The sequence below is a fragment of the Rhinoderma darwinii genome, chromosome 3 (assembly GCF_050947455.1).
Source record: "Rhinoderma darwinii isolate aRhiDar2 chromosome 3, aRhiDar2.hap1, whole genome shotgun sequence".
NCBI classification, from domain to species: Eukaryota; Metazoa; Chordata; class Amphibia; order Anura; family Rhinodermatidae; genus Rhinoderma; species Rhinoderma darwinii.
Genome location: NC_134689.1, coordinates 52,684,522 through 52,702,871, shown reverse-complemented (window position 1 = coordinate 52,702,871; position 18,350 = coordinate 52,684,522). Strand labels below are relative to the sequence as shown.

Genomic DNA, 18,350 nt, shown 5'->3' with positions numbered 1-18,350 from the left:
AGTCCTATTCGAAATTGGCGCCGTCCGGCGCCATTTTCCTGTGGACCGGAAGTCGCGGCTGGACAGTAATATTATTACTTCCGGTCGCGGCTTCCGGACAAGTGCACATGGAACAGCGGCAGCAAAGGGAGCGGACGGGCCGCGGCGGCAGGAGCAGGTAAGCGATTTCAATGTATGTTAGTGTTTGTGTGTGTTTACTACTGCATGTAAACCTACTACACTGTGGGTTACCTCAAAAAATGGCGACACACAGTGTAGGAGGTTAAACCTTTCAAACCCCTCGTTTATCCCGGCACTAGCCAGGATAAAGGAGGGGGGGATGCTGAGAGCTCACTAGAGCGATAGCTTTTAACCCAATGTTGCAATGCTGCAATTTTGGGAACTAGCTCCAAACAGCTCCATCTAGTGACCAAAAATGGGTAGTATTATAAATTTGAAAAAATTTATAATATTTCCTGACTCGCGAAAAAAATAAAAAAAATTTGAACAATGTTTAATCACCCACACACTAAATGTTTAAATTTAAAAAAAAAAACATGTTTTTGGGGCGACACCATGCCTTTAAGGTTATATTCACGCACAGCAGATTTTTTTTTGGGAAACCATAAACAATTTAAAGCTCCTGGCTCTTTAGGGTCTCCAAGTATTCTGCTTTCTCTCTCATTTATAGCTCATTCTACTTTTACAGCAAATTCAAAACCGTGCCAGATCTGGGCCACCTAAACTGAAATCTGCAAATATATACAGTATAGTGTCATCAGAATTCTGTCTTGAGAGTTAAGGGGGGGGGGGGCAGACTTGAAAAAGTGCTCGGAACCCATGGTACCCTTAATCCGCCCCTAGCAGTGAGTGAACAGTCAGTTCTTGAAGTAGATTTGTTGGCAGCAGGAAAAGGATAAGGATCTTGGCGAGTTTGAATAGGGCCAAATTGTGATAGATGGACGACTGGGTCAGAGCATCTCCAAAACAGCAGGTCTTGTGGGGTGTGCCCAGTATGCAGCGTTCAGTACCTACCATACCAAAAGTGGTTGAATGAAGGACAATCATTGAACTGGCGACAGGGTCATGGGTGTTCAAAACTTATTCATTATTATGTGGAGTGAAGGCTAGCACGCCTGGACCTATCCTACAGAAGAGCTACTGTAGCACATATTGCTAATAAACCTAATGCTGACTATGATAGAAAGATGTCTGGACGCACAGTGAACCTTAGTTTGCTGCGGCAAAAAAATGGGCATGTGAGCAACAGAACTGGGCCACCAAGCAATCGAAGAAGGTGGCTTGGTCTGATCACATTTTCTTTTATATCATGTGGACGGCTGGGTGAGTGTGTGTCACTTAACTGGGAAAGAGATGGCACCAGAATGCTACATTCAAAAAAGGCAAGCCGGCGGAGGCAGTGTGATGCTATAGTCAAGGTCCTGCTTGGGTCCTGGCATTCATGTGGATGTTACTTTTACATGTATTTTTACCTTCCTAAACAATGTTGCAGACCAAGTACACCCCTTCCTGGCAACAGTATTTCCTAATGCAGTGGCAGTTTCATCAAGATAATGTGCCCTGGCAGACTGCAAAAATTGTTCAGAAATGGCTTGAGGAACATGACAAAGAGTTCAAGGAGTTGACTTGGCCTCTAAATTCCCCAGATCTTAATCCAATAGAGCATCTGTGGGATATTCCAAATAAACAAGTCTGATCTATGGAAGCCACACCACACAACTTACAGGGCTTAATGGATCTGCTGCTGACATCTTGGTGCCAGATACCACAGGAACCTTGAGAGGTCTATGCTTCGACAGGTCAGAGCTATTTAGGTGGCACGAGGGAGATTTACACAATATTAGGCACGTGATTTTAATGTTATGGCTGATCGGTTTATGTTGCTTAGAAATTCTAACTTTCATCTAACATTTGCAATATCTTAGTAGCGGTATTTGTGAATTGTCATACGTGCCATTTACTAACCATTCACCTGAAGGATGTGTGTCTGGTAGAGATCGTCATATCCATAAGCATGGCATGTAAAATTGCCCATATGAATGGTTGTTACCTTGGTGATGTACAGTGAATTGTCTTCTCCAAAATCCTGTGAAAACAAATTAGTAAAATATATCAAGGTTTATTCCAAATACTAATAAATAACATTTGACACCATTACGTAATGTAGTCAAAAATCCTTATATATTAGCATCCATTAGTACTGTAGCTCATCTTATACGAGTTTGTTCAATAGAAGTAATATAGAATAGGCCCTTTAGTGCCCACTAAAAATGTAAAAACTGTTTGTTAATAGCTTACTTCATTGCTTGAAAATACTGGCCAGAGAATATACTTGCACTACTTTTTGATGACCATGACAAATCCCTATGTGCATCAATGATTACATCCTGACTCGCTTGCATAATGTTAGTTACTTGTCTGTTTGTGTGTGTCTGCTCATTGTTGATGATTTGGATTCACAAATTAGGACAGCATTGAATTAGGGAGGAAAATGATCGGGAAGCTGGCAGTAATGCAGTAATGCAGCCTTCGGATGACTTCGCTTGCAGCATTTTTAGGAGAAACACCAAGTTATTTGTGGGGCAGATGTTAGCTTGATGAAATTATGGCCTATTCACATAATAATCTAATCTAGTTCGGTTGAGGGGTTCCATCTCACCTTTCCGTCAGAGGAACCCCTCAATGGAAAGGCAAACGGAAACCATAGGTTCCGTTTGTATTACCATTGATGTCAACAGTAATGCTTCTGTTGCTTATGGATTCTGTTTGTCACCGTTGGGTAAGGTTTCAGTTTTTTTTTACGGAATCAACAGCGCAGTCGACTGCGCTATTGATGGCGTCCAAAAAATGGAACCCTTTCACAACAGTGACAAACGGAAACTATTAGCAAATTATCCGTCACCGTTGAGATTAATGGTGATGCAAACGGAAGCTATGGTTTCTGTTTGCCCTTCCGTTGAGGGTTTCCCCCAACAGAAAGCTCCGACGGAACCCCTCAACGGAAACCAACGCTGATGTGAACACAGCCTTAATGGGGAAATATATAGGTGGTGTTTTGGCTTGCATTTTTTAATGCAGTGCATTTACAAAATCGCTGTAAGACTGGCTTCAGTGTTTTCTCCAGCATTTAGTGGCACATTTGTACCATAGATCTCCATAGATTTTTTTTGCCTCTTAAAAAAGGTTTATGTCAATATGTGCAGCATTTTTTATGTCAGTTTTGGTGGTGTTTTTTCAGAATAAATCATGTGTTGCAGAGAGGAATCTTTTCTTTGCATGATCTTTCAATCACATGATTTGCAATGTGAAAAATGTAATAGAAAAAAAAATGCAGGAAGTAAAACACACTATTAGCAAAAAAACTTCCCAAAATGCCCCAAAAAAAACACACGTACCACTTTACTAAGAAACTTGAGTTTAGTTGTGTGTGTGTGTGTGTGTGTGTGTGTTTGTGTGTGCGTGTGTGAAGGAAGCATTAGGCCAATGCACATGATGCGTATTGGGTGGGTATTTGCCATTCGTAATAGGGCACATTCAGAAGTGGCGGAATTCCTTTGGAATTCCGCTTCGGACATTCCGCAGTGGAATTTTTTTTTACATATTATTGATCTCTATTATGGATATATCTTTATACTCCATTGATGTGTATGGGAAGAATATGTACTGTATACTGTATGTAGTACACATTTTGCCAGTTGTTTATTCATTGTTTATTCCCAGTAATGAATCAACGGTCTGGTTCCCGTTATACCTCCCAACTTTGTAACAAATATATTGAGGAAGGGTAAATTTCTAAAGTATAACTTTTATTTTTTCCCATAAAAATGGAATAACACTATCGTTGTGTGTGATAATATATTGCATATACAGCCTGCGTATTCGGCTTGATGAGTATAGGATAGATGTTCCCAGAATAAGTACAGCAGGGTAGTTTAAGATCATAGGGTTGTACAGTGGTATCCTGTCAATCCCCAGACTAAATTTCTGCCCTCTCTGTTGACAACGGTGTCTGGTACTCGTTCTTACAAGAACGACCACGTTGTCTCTAAAGCCAATCCCCAGTTAGGTCCGTAACTGAGAGTGCTTATTATAGGGTTTATTGGGATCACATGAGAATCCAGTGGTATTCTACCTAATCCACAAATGGATTCTCAGCAGTGGCGTAACTACCGCCGTAGCAGCATTAGCGGCTGCTACGGGGCCCGCGGAATGAGGGGGCCCGTGTCGCCCGCCGGCACGGGCCCCCACCATGGCCGGAGGCTCCGCTAGCAGCCGCTATGGCTGCTACAGCGGGACGCCACTGAACACTACGGCAGAGCAGGGAGGTATCTCCCCGCTCTGCCATTAACTGGTTCCCGACAGCTGGCTGTATTTTTACGGCCAGCGGTCAGGGTCCTTAAAACCCGAGCCATAGACTTTCTACGGCTCGGGTTTTAACTTACTGCCCGCGCGATCGGGCAGCTGAATGTCGGGTTTCCGGCTGTCAGTGACTGCCGGGGACCCTGAGGAGAGGATAGAAGCAGCTTTCGCTGCTTCTGTCTTCTCTGATCACTTGTACACAGCGCTGAATGCGCGCTGTGTACAGGAATAGAGACAGCAGCAGCGGCACTGTCTCTATTCCTCCCGGTGATCATGTGACGAGTCACATGATCGCGGGTCACATGATCGTCGGGTGCCGTTAATGGCAGACTGCTGCTGGGTCTTACTAGACCCAGCACAGCCCTATTAGTGACAATCGTCACTATGAGAGGGCTGATTTCCCCTGTAACTGGGGCTGCTGTGCAGCTCCAGTTACAGTGGAAAAACATGGTGTAAAAGAAAGAAAAAAAATATATAAAGTTCCCCAAAGGTCTTCTTTGACCTTTGGGGGACAGACCATAGTAATAAAAATATAATAAAGTAAAGTGCAAAAAAAATTTAAATAATAAATACACATAAAATACCCACCCCAAAAAAAAACGTTCCCCCCCCACCAATCATTGTTGTAACGCTAGCGCTGACCCAATTACCCTAATATAAACATGTAATATATAGAAATTTACGGTAGACAATGACGATCACAAATAAAAGGTCTATTTTAGGGTAAAACTATGTTATTACCAAAAAAAAAATAGCTGAAATGTAAAAAAGCTTATTTTTTTTACTATTATTTTCAAACTTTATGAATAAAAATTCTAAAATAGCAAAAAAGGTGTGTATAAAAATGATAAAAAATGAAACCTGCATTGTCTACGGAAAAAAAACGTTGCAAAAATCACGTCGTTAGCCCAACAAATAAAAAAGTTATAGCCATTTAACTAACGTGCTAAAAATGGCTAAACGGTGTCTGGTCCTGAAGGCGCAAAATAGAGCAAAAAACATGTATCCCCTCTCCACAGGCTCTCCACAGGATAGGGGATACATGTGTGATCGCTGGCAGTGATAGGGAGAACGGGGGACTGAAAGTCCCCTGAAGTTCTCCATCACAAACCTCGGACTTCCGGGGTCTGTGTCGGCAGCTCCGTAGAAATGAACCAGCGCTCCTTTCATTTTTATTGAGCTGCGCAGACGCCGGAAGTCAGAGGTTTGTCATGGAGAAGTTCAGGGGACTTTCAGTCCTCCGTTCTCCCTATCGCTGCCAGCGATCACTCATTTATCCCCTATCCTGTGGAGATCCTGTGGAGAGGGGATACATGTATTTTGTAGGACACACTGTAGGTCGCATTTTTTTGGGAGAGGGGACGCTGTATGGCGTTCCCTACAGGGGGGGAACGCTGTATGGCGTTCCCTACAGGGGGGGTGGCTGTATGGCGTTCCCTACAGGGGGGACTGTATGGCGTTCTCTACAGGGGGGGGCTGTATGGTGTTCTCTACAGGGGGGCTGTATGGCGTTCTCTACAGGGGGATGTATGGCGCTATCTACAGAGGGGGGGTTGTATGGCGTTATCTACAGGGGGGGGCTGTAAAAAAGGCACTATCTACAAGGGGGGGGTTGTGTGACACCCAGGGGAGGGGGGGCCCCAGTCAAAAGTTTGCTATGGGGCCCAGTCTTTCCTAGTTACGCCCCTGATTCTCAACCCTCACTGTTGACAACGATATCGGGCACTCGTTCTGAAAAGAACGATCCCATTGTCTCTGGAACCTATCCCTGCACTGATATGATAGTTATGCTAGAGGTCGTACTCCTATTGCATATACAGCCTGCGTGTTAAGCTTGATTAGTGTAGGATAAATGTTCCCAGAGTGAGTACAGCAGGGTAGCTCAAGATCATAGGGTTGTACAGTGGTATTTTGTCAATCCTCAGACTAAATTTCTGTCCCTCTGTTGACAGCGGTATCTGGTACTTGTTCTTACAAGAACGACCACGTTGTCTCTGAAGCAAATCCTCAGTTAGTTTCGTAACTGAGAGTGCTTATAACAGGGTTGATCGGGATCATCGGAGTATACAGTGGTATTCTACCTAGTCCACAATTCGATTCTCAGCCCTCACTGTTGACAACGATATCGGGCACTTTGAACCGAATCCAAGAGGTGGTAACTGGGACAGGCACCTCTTACAAGTAAAGAGCCACTGGATTCACAGAATGAGAACTGTGGCTACAGAAGGGTTGAATGAAAACCTCAACTATGCATGCTTTCTCTAAAATCTCTTTCTAAAAACCTATGGTAAAGTTAGTCCTTAAATGCAAACAAATACAACAGAGAGCTATTAGACATACATGTATTGTTACAAAAAACAACTTTGGATGTAATAATGTAATATGTCCAAAAATATTTTGTAATAATTTTTTTTTATTTTTTATTTTTTTTTAACGGATGATTTGACAGCAGCAAAAAACGCTCTAATATCTGTATGGTCTGATCAGGGCCCTAAGCTCAGGATATATAAGACTGTCAAATCCACGCATAATTATTGTAGCACAACACTTAACTAATATCTATATCTAGGTAACAATGTAAATAAAACTAAATAATAACTTATACGCTTATGTAACCTTGACTTGGAAAGTATAGTAGCCTTTGGGGATATGGCTGAACTAATTCCCTAAACACTAACATGCATCCAGCCTATTTAGGAGGCAGGGAGTATGTGATATTGAGCAGAATGTGATGAGTTAACAGCATTCCTCTCCTATTGGATGTCTGACAACCGAGCCCCTGGAAGAGGCGGAGCCAACACATATACAAAAGAGCATGCGTTCAAGTGCTCACTGCCATTGCCATATGATTTATCAAGCCGTGAGGCTCACACACTCCCGGATGAACCAGAACATATGAGGAAACGCGTTGAAGTATGACCTCTAGCATAACCACTATATCATTATAGGGATAGGCTCCAGAGACAACGGGTCGTTCTTTTTAGAACGAGTGCCCGATATCGTTGTCAACAGTGAGGGCTGAGAATCGAATTGTGGACTAGGTAGAATACCACTGTATACTCCGATGATCCCGATCAACCCTGTTATAAGCACTCTCAGTTACGAAACTAACTGAGGATTTGCTTCAGAGACAACGTGATCGTTCTTGTAAGAACAAGTACCAGATACCGCTGTCAACAGAGGGACAGAAATTTAGTCTGAGGATTGACAGGATACCACTGTACAACCCTATGATCTTAAACTACCCTGCTGTACTTATTCTGGGAACATCTATCTTATACTCATCAAGCTGAATACGCAGGCTGTATATGCAATATATTATCACACACAACAATATTGTTATTCCATTTTTATGGGAAAAAATAAAAGTTATATTTTAGAAATTTATCCTTCCTCAATGCAGTTGTTTATTCACTGTAAAGTGAATGCAAGGTTCGGATTTGCTAAACATGCCACAAAAATGTGTTCATCTCTATCTGTGAGCTTGTGAGCTTAATTTACCAAAATGATCTACCCAAATAACCAAAATTAGCAGTTCAGTTACAATCGTTACCATCATTTTTATTGACTGCTGCTCCAAAAATGATGGATTTTAAGAAGTTGGCTAAACAGATCTAAGCAGATCTATCCACAAACGGTGACCTGCTACAAATTTGTGACTTTTCTAGTCACTCGCCAAATCTGAAAAGTGGTCATGATATTCAAGGAGATGTAGTTTAGGCCACATTTATTACAGCTAGCTATGTAAAAATGATGCAAAGTTTGATCCAAATCTACACCTGCTCAAAATAGTCTTGGATTTTATTTTCTGACTGCCAGAGAGTTAAAAATGCACACATTTTTTACGATGTGTGTCCTTTTAATAAATGTCTATGCTAATTTGCTGTAGTTACCCAAAAGTGTGAAACCTACCCTCAAGCTGCTTCGTGCTGATTGGTCAGCATCAGAGGCAGGGAAGCTAACTCCACCCCATTGGCTTACCCCATTTGCTAACTTATAGCAAATTAGCATGCAGGTAACGAACACAACAGTGTTCTGGGATTGGGGCGTCTAGAAAAAACAAAAACAAAACAGTCCTTGAAATTGAAGGAGACAGCGCTATTTAGGTAAGTAAACAAGTTCAACTTATATGACCTAGTGACAGGTCCTCTTTAAACTGGCTTAAGATATTCCAGTATTAGTAAATATGGACCCTTGAGCCACATACATTCCGTATAACTTTACATTCCTTTGAAACAAACGTTGGTGAAAGCGCCTGCCATGTACTAATACATTACAAAAATTGTGGTTTAGCATATTTCTGTATATTAAACTATGGTATTTTATAAGCTAATTGTACATTATAGTAACATTTAAATTACAATCTAGCCAGTAACATTTTAATTCTATACACTAAATTCACTTACTGCATCATGATTCACATCAAGTTATTAGACATTGAAGTAAAATATATTTACGGTAGAGGGTCTATTCACTGCGAACATGCAGAAGAGCAAATATGTACTATTCAGAGCAATACATCAACGTCAGCCATGAAAGATACTCTAATGTGGTGTTTCTTAAATTCAGCCCTGAAATGTCTTTAATGGTTGATTTGTTAGAGATTCAGTTAGGAGGAATAGCTGGAATAATTGCTGACTAAGCCACATATGTCATTTGACCTGAGGATGATGAAAGGAGAACTACAGTCACACTATGAAACCATCCATTCCCTACAGTAAGTGCTTGTAACAGTCTGATGCCCTTCATATCAAATTTAATCTTAATACATTTTTATGCTTTACAAACTTTTCCTATGTTCTGTTGCTGGGATAAAGTTGAGTTCATTCTCCCATTACCCAGCCTCTAAAGCCCCTTTTAATATGTAGTGCTGTAGACAACCAGACTAAGGGATCCAACATATTACAGCTCCGGACACTATAGTACAGTCATAGGGAAGCAGTCGCCTCCATACAGCCTCCTGCATGTGGCTCTGCTGTGTGCATGTCGCCTTAGGCTGGTTTTCTGCTTCCAGATTTTGCCTATAATAAAATGGAGGACCCAATAAATTATTATTAGGACAAAATTAGGTTGGAGCTGGCTATTTATGCAAAAGGATCATTTGCTTGGATGAGAACAATTCTTACAGGAAAATGTATTCTTGTTGTAGAAAAAATGGTTATGCTAATGACATTTTGTAAAACTGATGTTTAAAGGGGTATTCTCATCTTATAAAGTGCTGGGATATTGATAGGATATGCCATCATTTTATGATCAGTGGGGGTCTGAACTCTGGGATCCCCACTGATGCTAAGTATTGGAGACCACAGTGTGGATTTAGTGCTGCATCCCTTCACTGTTTTTCTCTGCACAGCAGCACTTCAGTTCCCTGTATAGCCAGGTGGCCAGGAGCACCGCTGTGAAGAGAAAACTTAGAAGGGATGTGCCACTATAAATCAGCACTGTGGTCCCTTCATATTCAGGATCAGTGGGGTAGAGGTTAAACCCCCCACTGATCATAAACTGATGGCATATTCTAGGGATTTGCTATAACTTTATCAGATGGAAATAACCCTTTAAATGTAATAATAATAATAATAATAAAAATGACAGTGATTGGGAATGAAATAGTTGGTCATATAATGATTGGCTACAATTATTTTGCCCATTTTCACTAAGTGATTATTCCAGTAATAATGATTGTAAACTAAAGGCCCTTTTACACGGGCCAATGATCAACTGAACAAGCAATCATACGAACGCTCTTTCCCGATTATTGTCCTGCGTAAACAGGGCAAAGATCAGACGATGAACGAGCAAACGCTCATTCATCGGCTGATCACATCTTTTATGCAGCTAAAAAATTCGCTTGTCGGCAGCACATCTCCCTGTGGAAACAGGGAGATGTGCTGCCGGCATAATTCAAGTGCAATGGAGACGAGCGATCGTAGTAACTATAGTTCAGCCCCATAATAATCTATCATTGCTCCGTTTAAAGGGAGCAACAATCGCCGATCGACAAGCTGTATTGTAGATTTTCGTTAGATTTATAAGTAGAAAACATGGGTGATATCTGCCCATATAAAACCACCTTTAAGCTGTTAATTGACGAGGCTGCAGAGATAATGTGCTTGTATATCCACGTGATCGCTGCAGCCAATCATTAGCAGAGCGCTGGAACGTTGGGGATCTGTGTAGTGAGTAATGGCTCTTTTTTTAATGCATCCTTACTATCCCTGCCACTTTTTGGAATAACTCAGATAACCCCTTTAAGAGTAGTCATTGGAAAATCTTCTAAAAACAATTCTAATATATGAAATGTTCCAATTCCTCATTATTTACCAGATCTTTGTTTGCTCTCAGTGGACGAAAACATTTACATTTAGAGGCTGAAAAGCTCTATTGACCTATTCCTGCCCTCAGCTGAGAAGTGGATGTATCCAGTCTAGGCAATCTTCTTTCAGCTAAATACATGAGCAGCGCAACTCTCTCCCCAGCTCTAGTAGTTTGCAATTGTCTACAGTGTATCAAGCAATGTACAACATTTGCTAAGGCTAAAGTTCAGCACATAGAGGACTGTCTACACAGGATACAATTATATCCATTTCTAGCTGAGAGCAGGACTAGGTATGTACAGGTTTTTCCCCTCTGGATGTAAACAATAATGTTTTCATTCACTGACAGCCATCAGAGATTGTGAAAATGGTGATAATGTAAGTTTTCATTCTACAGCAATTAAGCTTTATTTGCATAGTGAGTAATAATATTAATATAGTGAGTATTTATTTACATAGTGATTAATAATATTATTTGTGTTGCGCTATAGTATTAACAGGAAGTAAGAATGGCAATAAATAAAAAAAAACAAAGGAAATTATAAGACAAAAATACAGATTTTTCTATTGTTGTACAAAAACTTTTGAAAAGATACTCTAATTTATCATCACAATATGAAAATGCCAAGACAAGTGCATGAGATAGAGTCAGCAAGACAGAAGAATATTCATTATGTATGATTAATTGTTGACGCTGTAAGCCTAGCTCGCCTGTAATGGCTATTAATTACACGAGAGATGCTGACATACATGTAAGGATATGAAACAAAACACATAAGACAAGTGGTAAGATGCACAATAAATCATATGCTATTTGCTTTATATAATTGCAATGCCCTTTTCTGTATTCAGACAATATCAACAATGTGGACACTGTATGTGGGAGAGCTTCTAGGGGAGAATCCCTCCATACATACAGATTCGTATGGAGAATGCAGACAGACAAATAATTCTGCATGACTCAGATGGGTGCCCTAATATATCTCTGTAGAGAAGAGAGCCATAATACTGCCATGTACATGATGCCCGAGTCCAATATTCTTGTGAATCAATCCTACCATGTGTAGGGACTGGCTAGTAGATTTTCTCTATATATGCTTCAGAAACTTTAATGACTAACCAGGTTATGGATGAATAAGATGAAAAATGATTCTCCACAAATACAATCCTCATATAGTAGAATCACTCAGACGTTTTCTGCTGCCGTAAAACATGATTTCTCAATTCTTATGTAATAATTTGGATCTGCTTACAATTCATCCAGGAGTGATTCATTTAAGAACAATAAAAATGAAATGAGTCACGGGCTTTTAAATCACATCCTATAACTGTTTTAATAATTCATTTTCAAAAGACAAGAAAGATGTCATCTTCATTAGCATTTCACTATAATAATTCACGGCTGAACTTAAGCCCTAGAGAAGAGAAGCTTTTCTCTAAATAAAAAATAACACAGCTCCGTATTTCCCATATAATTGTCAGAAAAAATCTTTTATTAAATCAATTAAATGTAATTAGATGGGTTATTTTATTGCGGAACTATCAAAGTTTAATAAATAGTTAATTACATTGCAGGCCGTCTCCATGTAAACTATTAATGATTCTCTCTTGGTTGAGCAGATTAAATCTGAATTCTTACATGTTTAATTTTCATTGTCTCTTAATTGTCATCTTAGGTATAAATGAGTTGATCACCTGTCGCTCACACTTATACCCGCCAGCTGCCATCCTGTATATTCTATAACTAGGGCCACATTGTGCATTGGAAACTGCAGGTATTAACCAATGCTTCTGCCTAGTACAGGCAGACATAGGTGTAACTTGAAGCTCCTGGGCCCCCGTGCAAAATCTATAACAGCGCTCCCCAATTATCATAAGTCATTTAGTACTGAACTCCTTTTGGACTACTTCAGGCTTTAAGGCCAGAGGGCAATTGCAACCTCTGTCCCCCCATTAGTTCTGCCCAGTCAGGGGGACATGCAATTCTCCAGTTATAAGTCCTTATGCACATGGCAGAGCTGTTGTATGTTGCTCCCTGTGATGCCGTATTATGGAGCTATTCTCCTCTGGAATATTGCCTCTATGGGAAAATATTTCCACAATTCCAAGTCCAGTGGTGCATGCCACAATTCTAACAGAAATATGAAATTTGAGGCATATGTATGTATGGTAGGGTTCCAGGGTGCCATATTACGGTTCTGTACAACTCCCTGAGGCTAGATTTACTGTACATGCTACAACTGTTTGAAAATCTGACTTGTCATCCAGTTATTATGACAATTATGCATTGAATGTGCAGAAGCAGAGATTTTCCATAGCATGCGAGTGGTTAACATTTGACTACACATTAATTGCAGTCTCAGGTCTCATCATACGTCTTTAAGGTTTTTTATGGTCCGCAAATACAGATCTGCAAATACAGATGCACATTCGTAGTTGTCCGCAATTGCAGAAGCGCACATAAACTTCTATGGATGAGTCTGTGCCGCAATTGCGGACAATAATAGGACATGACTAGAATACCTATAAGGACATATATAGACACAATAGATCCATAGTATAAATCACCAATAGTACAAATATAGCACCATCTAATATATCAAAAAATATCTTTATTAGAATATATTATAAAAACATATATCGGCCATCACACAAAATATAAAACAACATACAATAAAATGTGGTAGTGGTATGAGGGATCACAATGCATCACATTACATATACATGCGATAGGGCGGTATAGTATATAGATATTCAAAGACACTGTACATAATTACACCTCAAAAATTACCAGTACATGAATACATAATCACTGGATAAGGGGTACAGATGAAACAGTAAAAAAGATCAAAGATCCAAATTAAATCAAATACCAACCCATATTTTGCATATTTATCCCTCAACAAGACAAACCACAGACCACAACTAAGCACCCCGGGGTGATATCTAAATGGTGTTCAAAAGTGAACCTATATGGATATATTTTGGAAGATACAGTTGTAACCTGAAGAAAGACACATGTTGGTGCCACACAACCCCTTGTAGGTAGTGCCACACAGCCACTTGTAGGTAGTGCCACACAGCCCCCTTGTGGGCAGTGCCACACAGCCCCCTTGTAGATAGTGCCACACAGCCCGCTTGTAGGTAGTGCCACACAGCCCCCTTGTAGGTAGTGCCATACAGACCCCTTGTAGATAGCACCCCTTCATGTAGATAGCACCGCTGTAGCTCATTGAAGGAGAGGAATCCCCCTGTGACCGGGGATTCCGCTACTGAACAGAGCGCTAGATGTCTCTATCCATATATGTACAGTGACATCAGGGGCAACTCCTAAAGCGGAATCCCTGTCCACAGCATTACTGACGCTGTGACCGGGGATTCCACTCCAGGAGAAGCCCCTGACGTCTCTGTCCATTTTTGAACAGTGACGTCAGGGGCTTCTCCTGGAGCCAAATCACCGGCTACCACGCCGCCAATGCTGTGGACGGGGATTCCGCTTCAGGAGTTGCCCCTGATGTCACTGTACATATATGGACAGAGACATCAAGCGCTCCATCCAGGAGCGGAATCCCCGGCCAAAGGGGCATTCCGCTCCTTCAGGGAGCTACAGTGGCTCTATGTACAGGAAGGAGGGGGTGAGGAATGTCATCTACGGAGGTGGGGGTTGCGATCTACAAGGGGGCTGCAAAAAATCTCCTCCTCCTCACATGCACTTCGCGCTGTGAAGAGGGGGAGAGAAATCACGGCCATGGCAGTGGTTTATACACAATGGCTAGATGCAATCAGACTGAGAGAACCCCAGACAAATCCCAGTTTGTAAAATCTAAATCCGAGTTCTGTGGAACACCATTTTATAGAATATAAGCAGCGTATATATCTCATCTGCAAAAGTTGAGTAACTTTTCAAATGTATTGCTCAACTTTTCTGTAGATTATATTGATATCTAAATGGTGTTCAAAAGTGAACCTATATGGATATATTTTGGAAGAAAGAGTTGTTTCCTGAAGAAAGACACATGTTGATACATTAGGGAAAACTTACAATTTCCATGTAGACTGTCGGGACTCTCAAGCAATATCCAGAAATGAGGCAGGGATAGAACATAATTCGAAGCCTGATGAAGAGCCTTTCCCTCATATCTGACACCTGCTTTGGAACTGGCGTCTACAAAGTGCAGAGTTTCTCCAAACCAAGTCATATTTAAGTATCATATCACTTTATACAGCACTTTCTCTGTATGGGATTATGAAGCAATTCAATGAGTTAGACCCTGGATTGACCTTTCCTTGCATCTTTATTCAGACTGTAAGACTTGGAGGATGGCAATGATGTTTAGGTGTCTGTGTAATATTGTGAAAGCCTGCACAATCATGTTCATATTCAAATTATCAGCCTGCTTATGTGTCAAGCATTTCATCTTCATTTTATAGGGAACACTAGGTCACTTGACTGCTCTACACATTAACATGCATTTACATGGAAATTATATTAGAACCAGGAGCATACGGCTGAATTACATATGTATTACTCTCCTTTTCCCTCTCTGTATGTATATATATATATATATATATATATATATATATATATATATATATTATATATATATATATATATATATTTTTATATATATATATATATATATATATATATATATATATATATATATTTATGTATATATATATATACAGTGGAGGAAATAAGTATTTGATCCCTTGCTGATTTTGTAAGTTTGCCCACTATCAAAGTCATGAACAGTCTAGAATTTTTAGGCTAGGTTAATTTTACCAGTGAGAGATAGATTATATATATATATAAAAAAAAAAAAAAAAAATCACATTGTCAAAATTATATATATCTATTTGTATTGTGCACAGAGAAATAAGTATTTGATCCCCTACCAACCATTAAGAGTTCAGCCTCCTCCAGACCAGTTACACGCTCCAAATCAACTTGATGACTGCATCAAAGACAGCTGTCTTACATGGTCACCTGTATAAAAGACTCCTGTCCACAGACTCAATTAATCAGTCTGAGTCTAACCTCTACATGAGCAAGACCAAAGAGCTTTCTAAGGATGTCAGGGACAAGATCATAGACCTGCACAAGGCTGGAATGGGCTACAAAACCATGAGTAAGACGCTGGGTGAGAAGGAGACAACTGTTGGTGCAATAGTAAGAAAATGGAAGACATACAAAATGACTGTCAATCGACATCGATCTGGGGCTCCATGCAAAATCTCACATCGTGGGGTATCCTTGATCCTGAGGAAGGTGAGAGCTCAGCCGAAAACTACACGGGGGGAACTTGTTAATGATCTCAAGGCAGCTGGGACCACAGTCACCAAGAAAACCATTGGTAACACATTACGCCGTAATGGATTAAAATCCTGCAGTGCCCGCAAGGTCCCCCTGCTCAAGAAGGCACATGTACAGGCCCCTCTGAAGTTTGCAAATTAACATCTGGATGATTCTGAGAGTGATTGGGAGAAGGTGCTGTGGTCATATGAGACTAAAATTGAGCTCTTTGGCATTAACTCAACTCGCCGTGTTAAGAGGAAGAGAAATGCTGCCTATGACCCAAAGAACACCGTCCCCACTGTCAAGCATGGAGGTGGAAACATTATGTTTTGGGGGTGTTTCTCTGCTAAGGGCACAGGACTACTTCACCGCATCAATGGGAGAATGGATGGAGCCATGTACCGTCAAATCCTGAGTGACAACCTCCTTCCCTCCACCAGGACATTAAAAATGGCTCGTGGCTGGGTCTTCGAGCTCGACAATTACCCGAAACATACAGCCAAGGCAACAAAGGAGTGGCTCAAAAAGAAGCACATTAAGGTCATGGAGTGGCCAAGCCAGTCTCCAGACCTTAATCCCATCGAAAACTTATGGAGGGAGCTGAAGATCCGAGTTTCCAAGCGACAGCCTCGAAATCTTAATGATTTACAGATGATCTGCAAAGAGGAGTGGGCCAAAATTCCATCTAACATGTGTGCAAACCTCATCATCAACTACAAAAAATGTCTGACTGCTGTGCTTGCCAACAAGGGTTTTGCCACCAAGTATTAAGTCTTGTTTGCCAAAGGGATCAAATACTTATTTCTCTGTGCACAATGCAAATAAATATATATAATTCTGATAATGTTATTTTTTTTTATTTTTTTTATATAATCTATCTCTCACTGGTAAAATTAACCTAGCCTAAAAATTCTAGACTGTTCATGACTTTGACAGTGGGCAAACTTACAAAATCAGCAAGGGATCAAATACTTATTTCCTTCACTGTATATATACACACACACACACACACACACACGTTTCTAGAGCTGTTTAAATATTGTCTGAGAAAAATGAAGCAAATTTAGTATTCAAATTCTGGCATTCATTCTGTGCGACACAGTTTATCAACTATTTGAGAAATTGGTTGTTATTTTACACGCTCGACAATGGGGTGTGGTGCAGCTGGAAAGGGCATGGCTTAAAATGCAATACCGTGCACTAAATATGCACAAAAGTTTTGGCGCAAAATAAAATGTTTTGATGGTTTAAGAAAGAGAAAAGTGCCTAGCATGTAAAGCACTTGATTAATTTGGCACATATTCTGACTGACTTCAATTCAAGTTTACACTGTCTAAAATTTAGACGGTATTAGTTAAACAGCCCCATTGTGTCCTGTTGTGTCCTGCCCCATTCTTTGAGCACACCGGACTAAAAACATGTTCCTTATGATTCAAGGCTCTATTCATACTCCGTTCATACTACCGTTTAGGGTAAATTCTGTAGGTTTTTTGTGGCTTTTTAAAGGGAATAGCGTAGTCTGCTGCACTATTCTCTGCTGTAAAAAAAATAATCTGAATGTCCCATTACAAGTCAATAGAATCCTTCAGGATCTGTTACACAATGGACCCATCACAACTGTCATGGTTCTAATAATAGCGGAAGCCGTGATGTTAGTATGAACAGAGCCAAAAATACATTTTGATCCAAAAGTTTATTCTTAAATGCTCAAAATTAGCTTAGTAATATAATTAAATATTTTATTTTCATATGCCTTCAACATGTTGTTTCCTTAGTAAAACGTAAATGTGTAGAACATTGAAGCATAATTATTAAATTATCATTGTATGTATGCCTTTGAACTAATTTGTGGAATTGCTTTGCTTGCTATAGACAGTAGAAATCGTGCCAGGGGAAATCTTTTCATTGCTTTGATGAGTAAATATTTGAGATTTTTTTTTCCAACCACTGTATTTTTGGGAGTCACATAGAAGGTGAGCGAGTGATGTCTGAATCTCTCTTCACAATGAAGCATGGTTGGGAGGTGTGATTGGGACACCGATTGGCACACATAACTGGCATGGCTACAACATTCTGCAGCCATAGGCAATGCAATGATGGAGGCAGAGAAACACACAGAGACACTGCTGCAGCTTCTAGTAAGTGCTCTACTAACTCACCCCAGAGCTGGATTCACAGCTACACAAGTCCTTACTGCTGTATAATCTCCGGCATGCTACTGCTGCTGAGGGGGATGCTAAAAATAAATAAGAGAGAAGGATGTTCTCTTCTCGATGTTTGCTATGTGTGGAAAACATGTCAGCAGTTTAGCTCGACACATAGCTCAGGGAAAACCTAGAATTACAGACAGAGCCAATAAAGGGGAATACTGCTAAAAA

At 40.4% G+C, this 18,350-nt stretch overlaps 1 protein-coding gene across 2 annotated transcripts in view; it reads right to left on the bottom strand.

Moving 5' to 3' along the window:
* FSTL4 (follistatin like 4) overlaps nucleotides 1-18,350 on the bottom strand; it is a 917,181-nt gene that overhangs the window by 90,430 nt on the left and 808,401 nt on the right. For both annotated transcript variants that reach the window (XM_075859960.1, XM_075859961.1), the window contains exon 8: nucleotides 1,966-2,086. In XM_075859960.1, coding sequence (XP_075716075.1) covers nucleotides 1,966-2,086 — 121 coding nt within the window. The remainder of the gene's footprint in view (nucleotides 1-1,965; nucleotides 2,087-18,350) is intronic.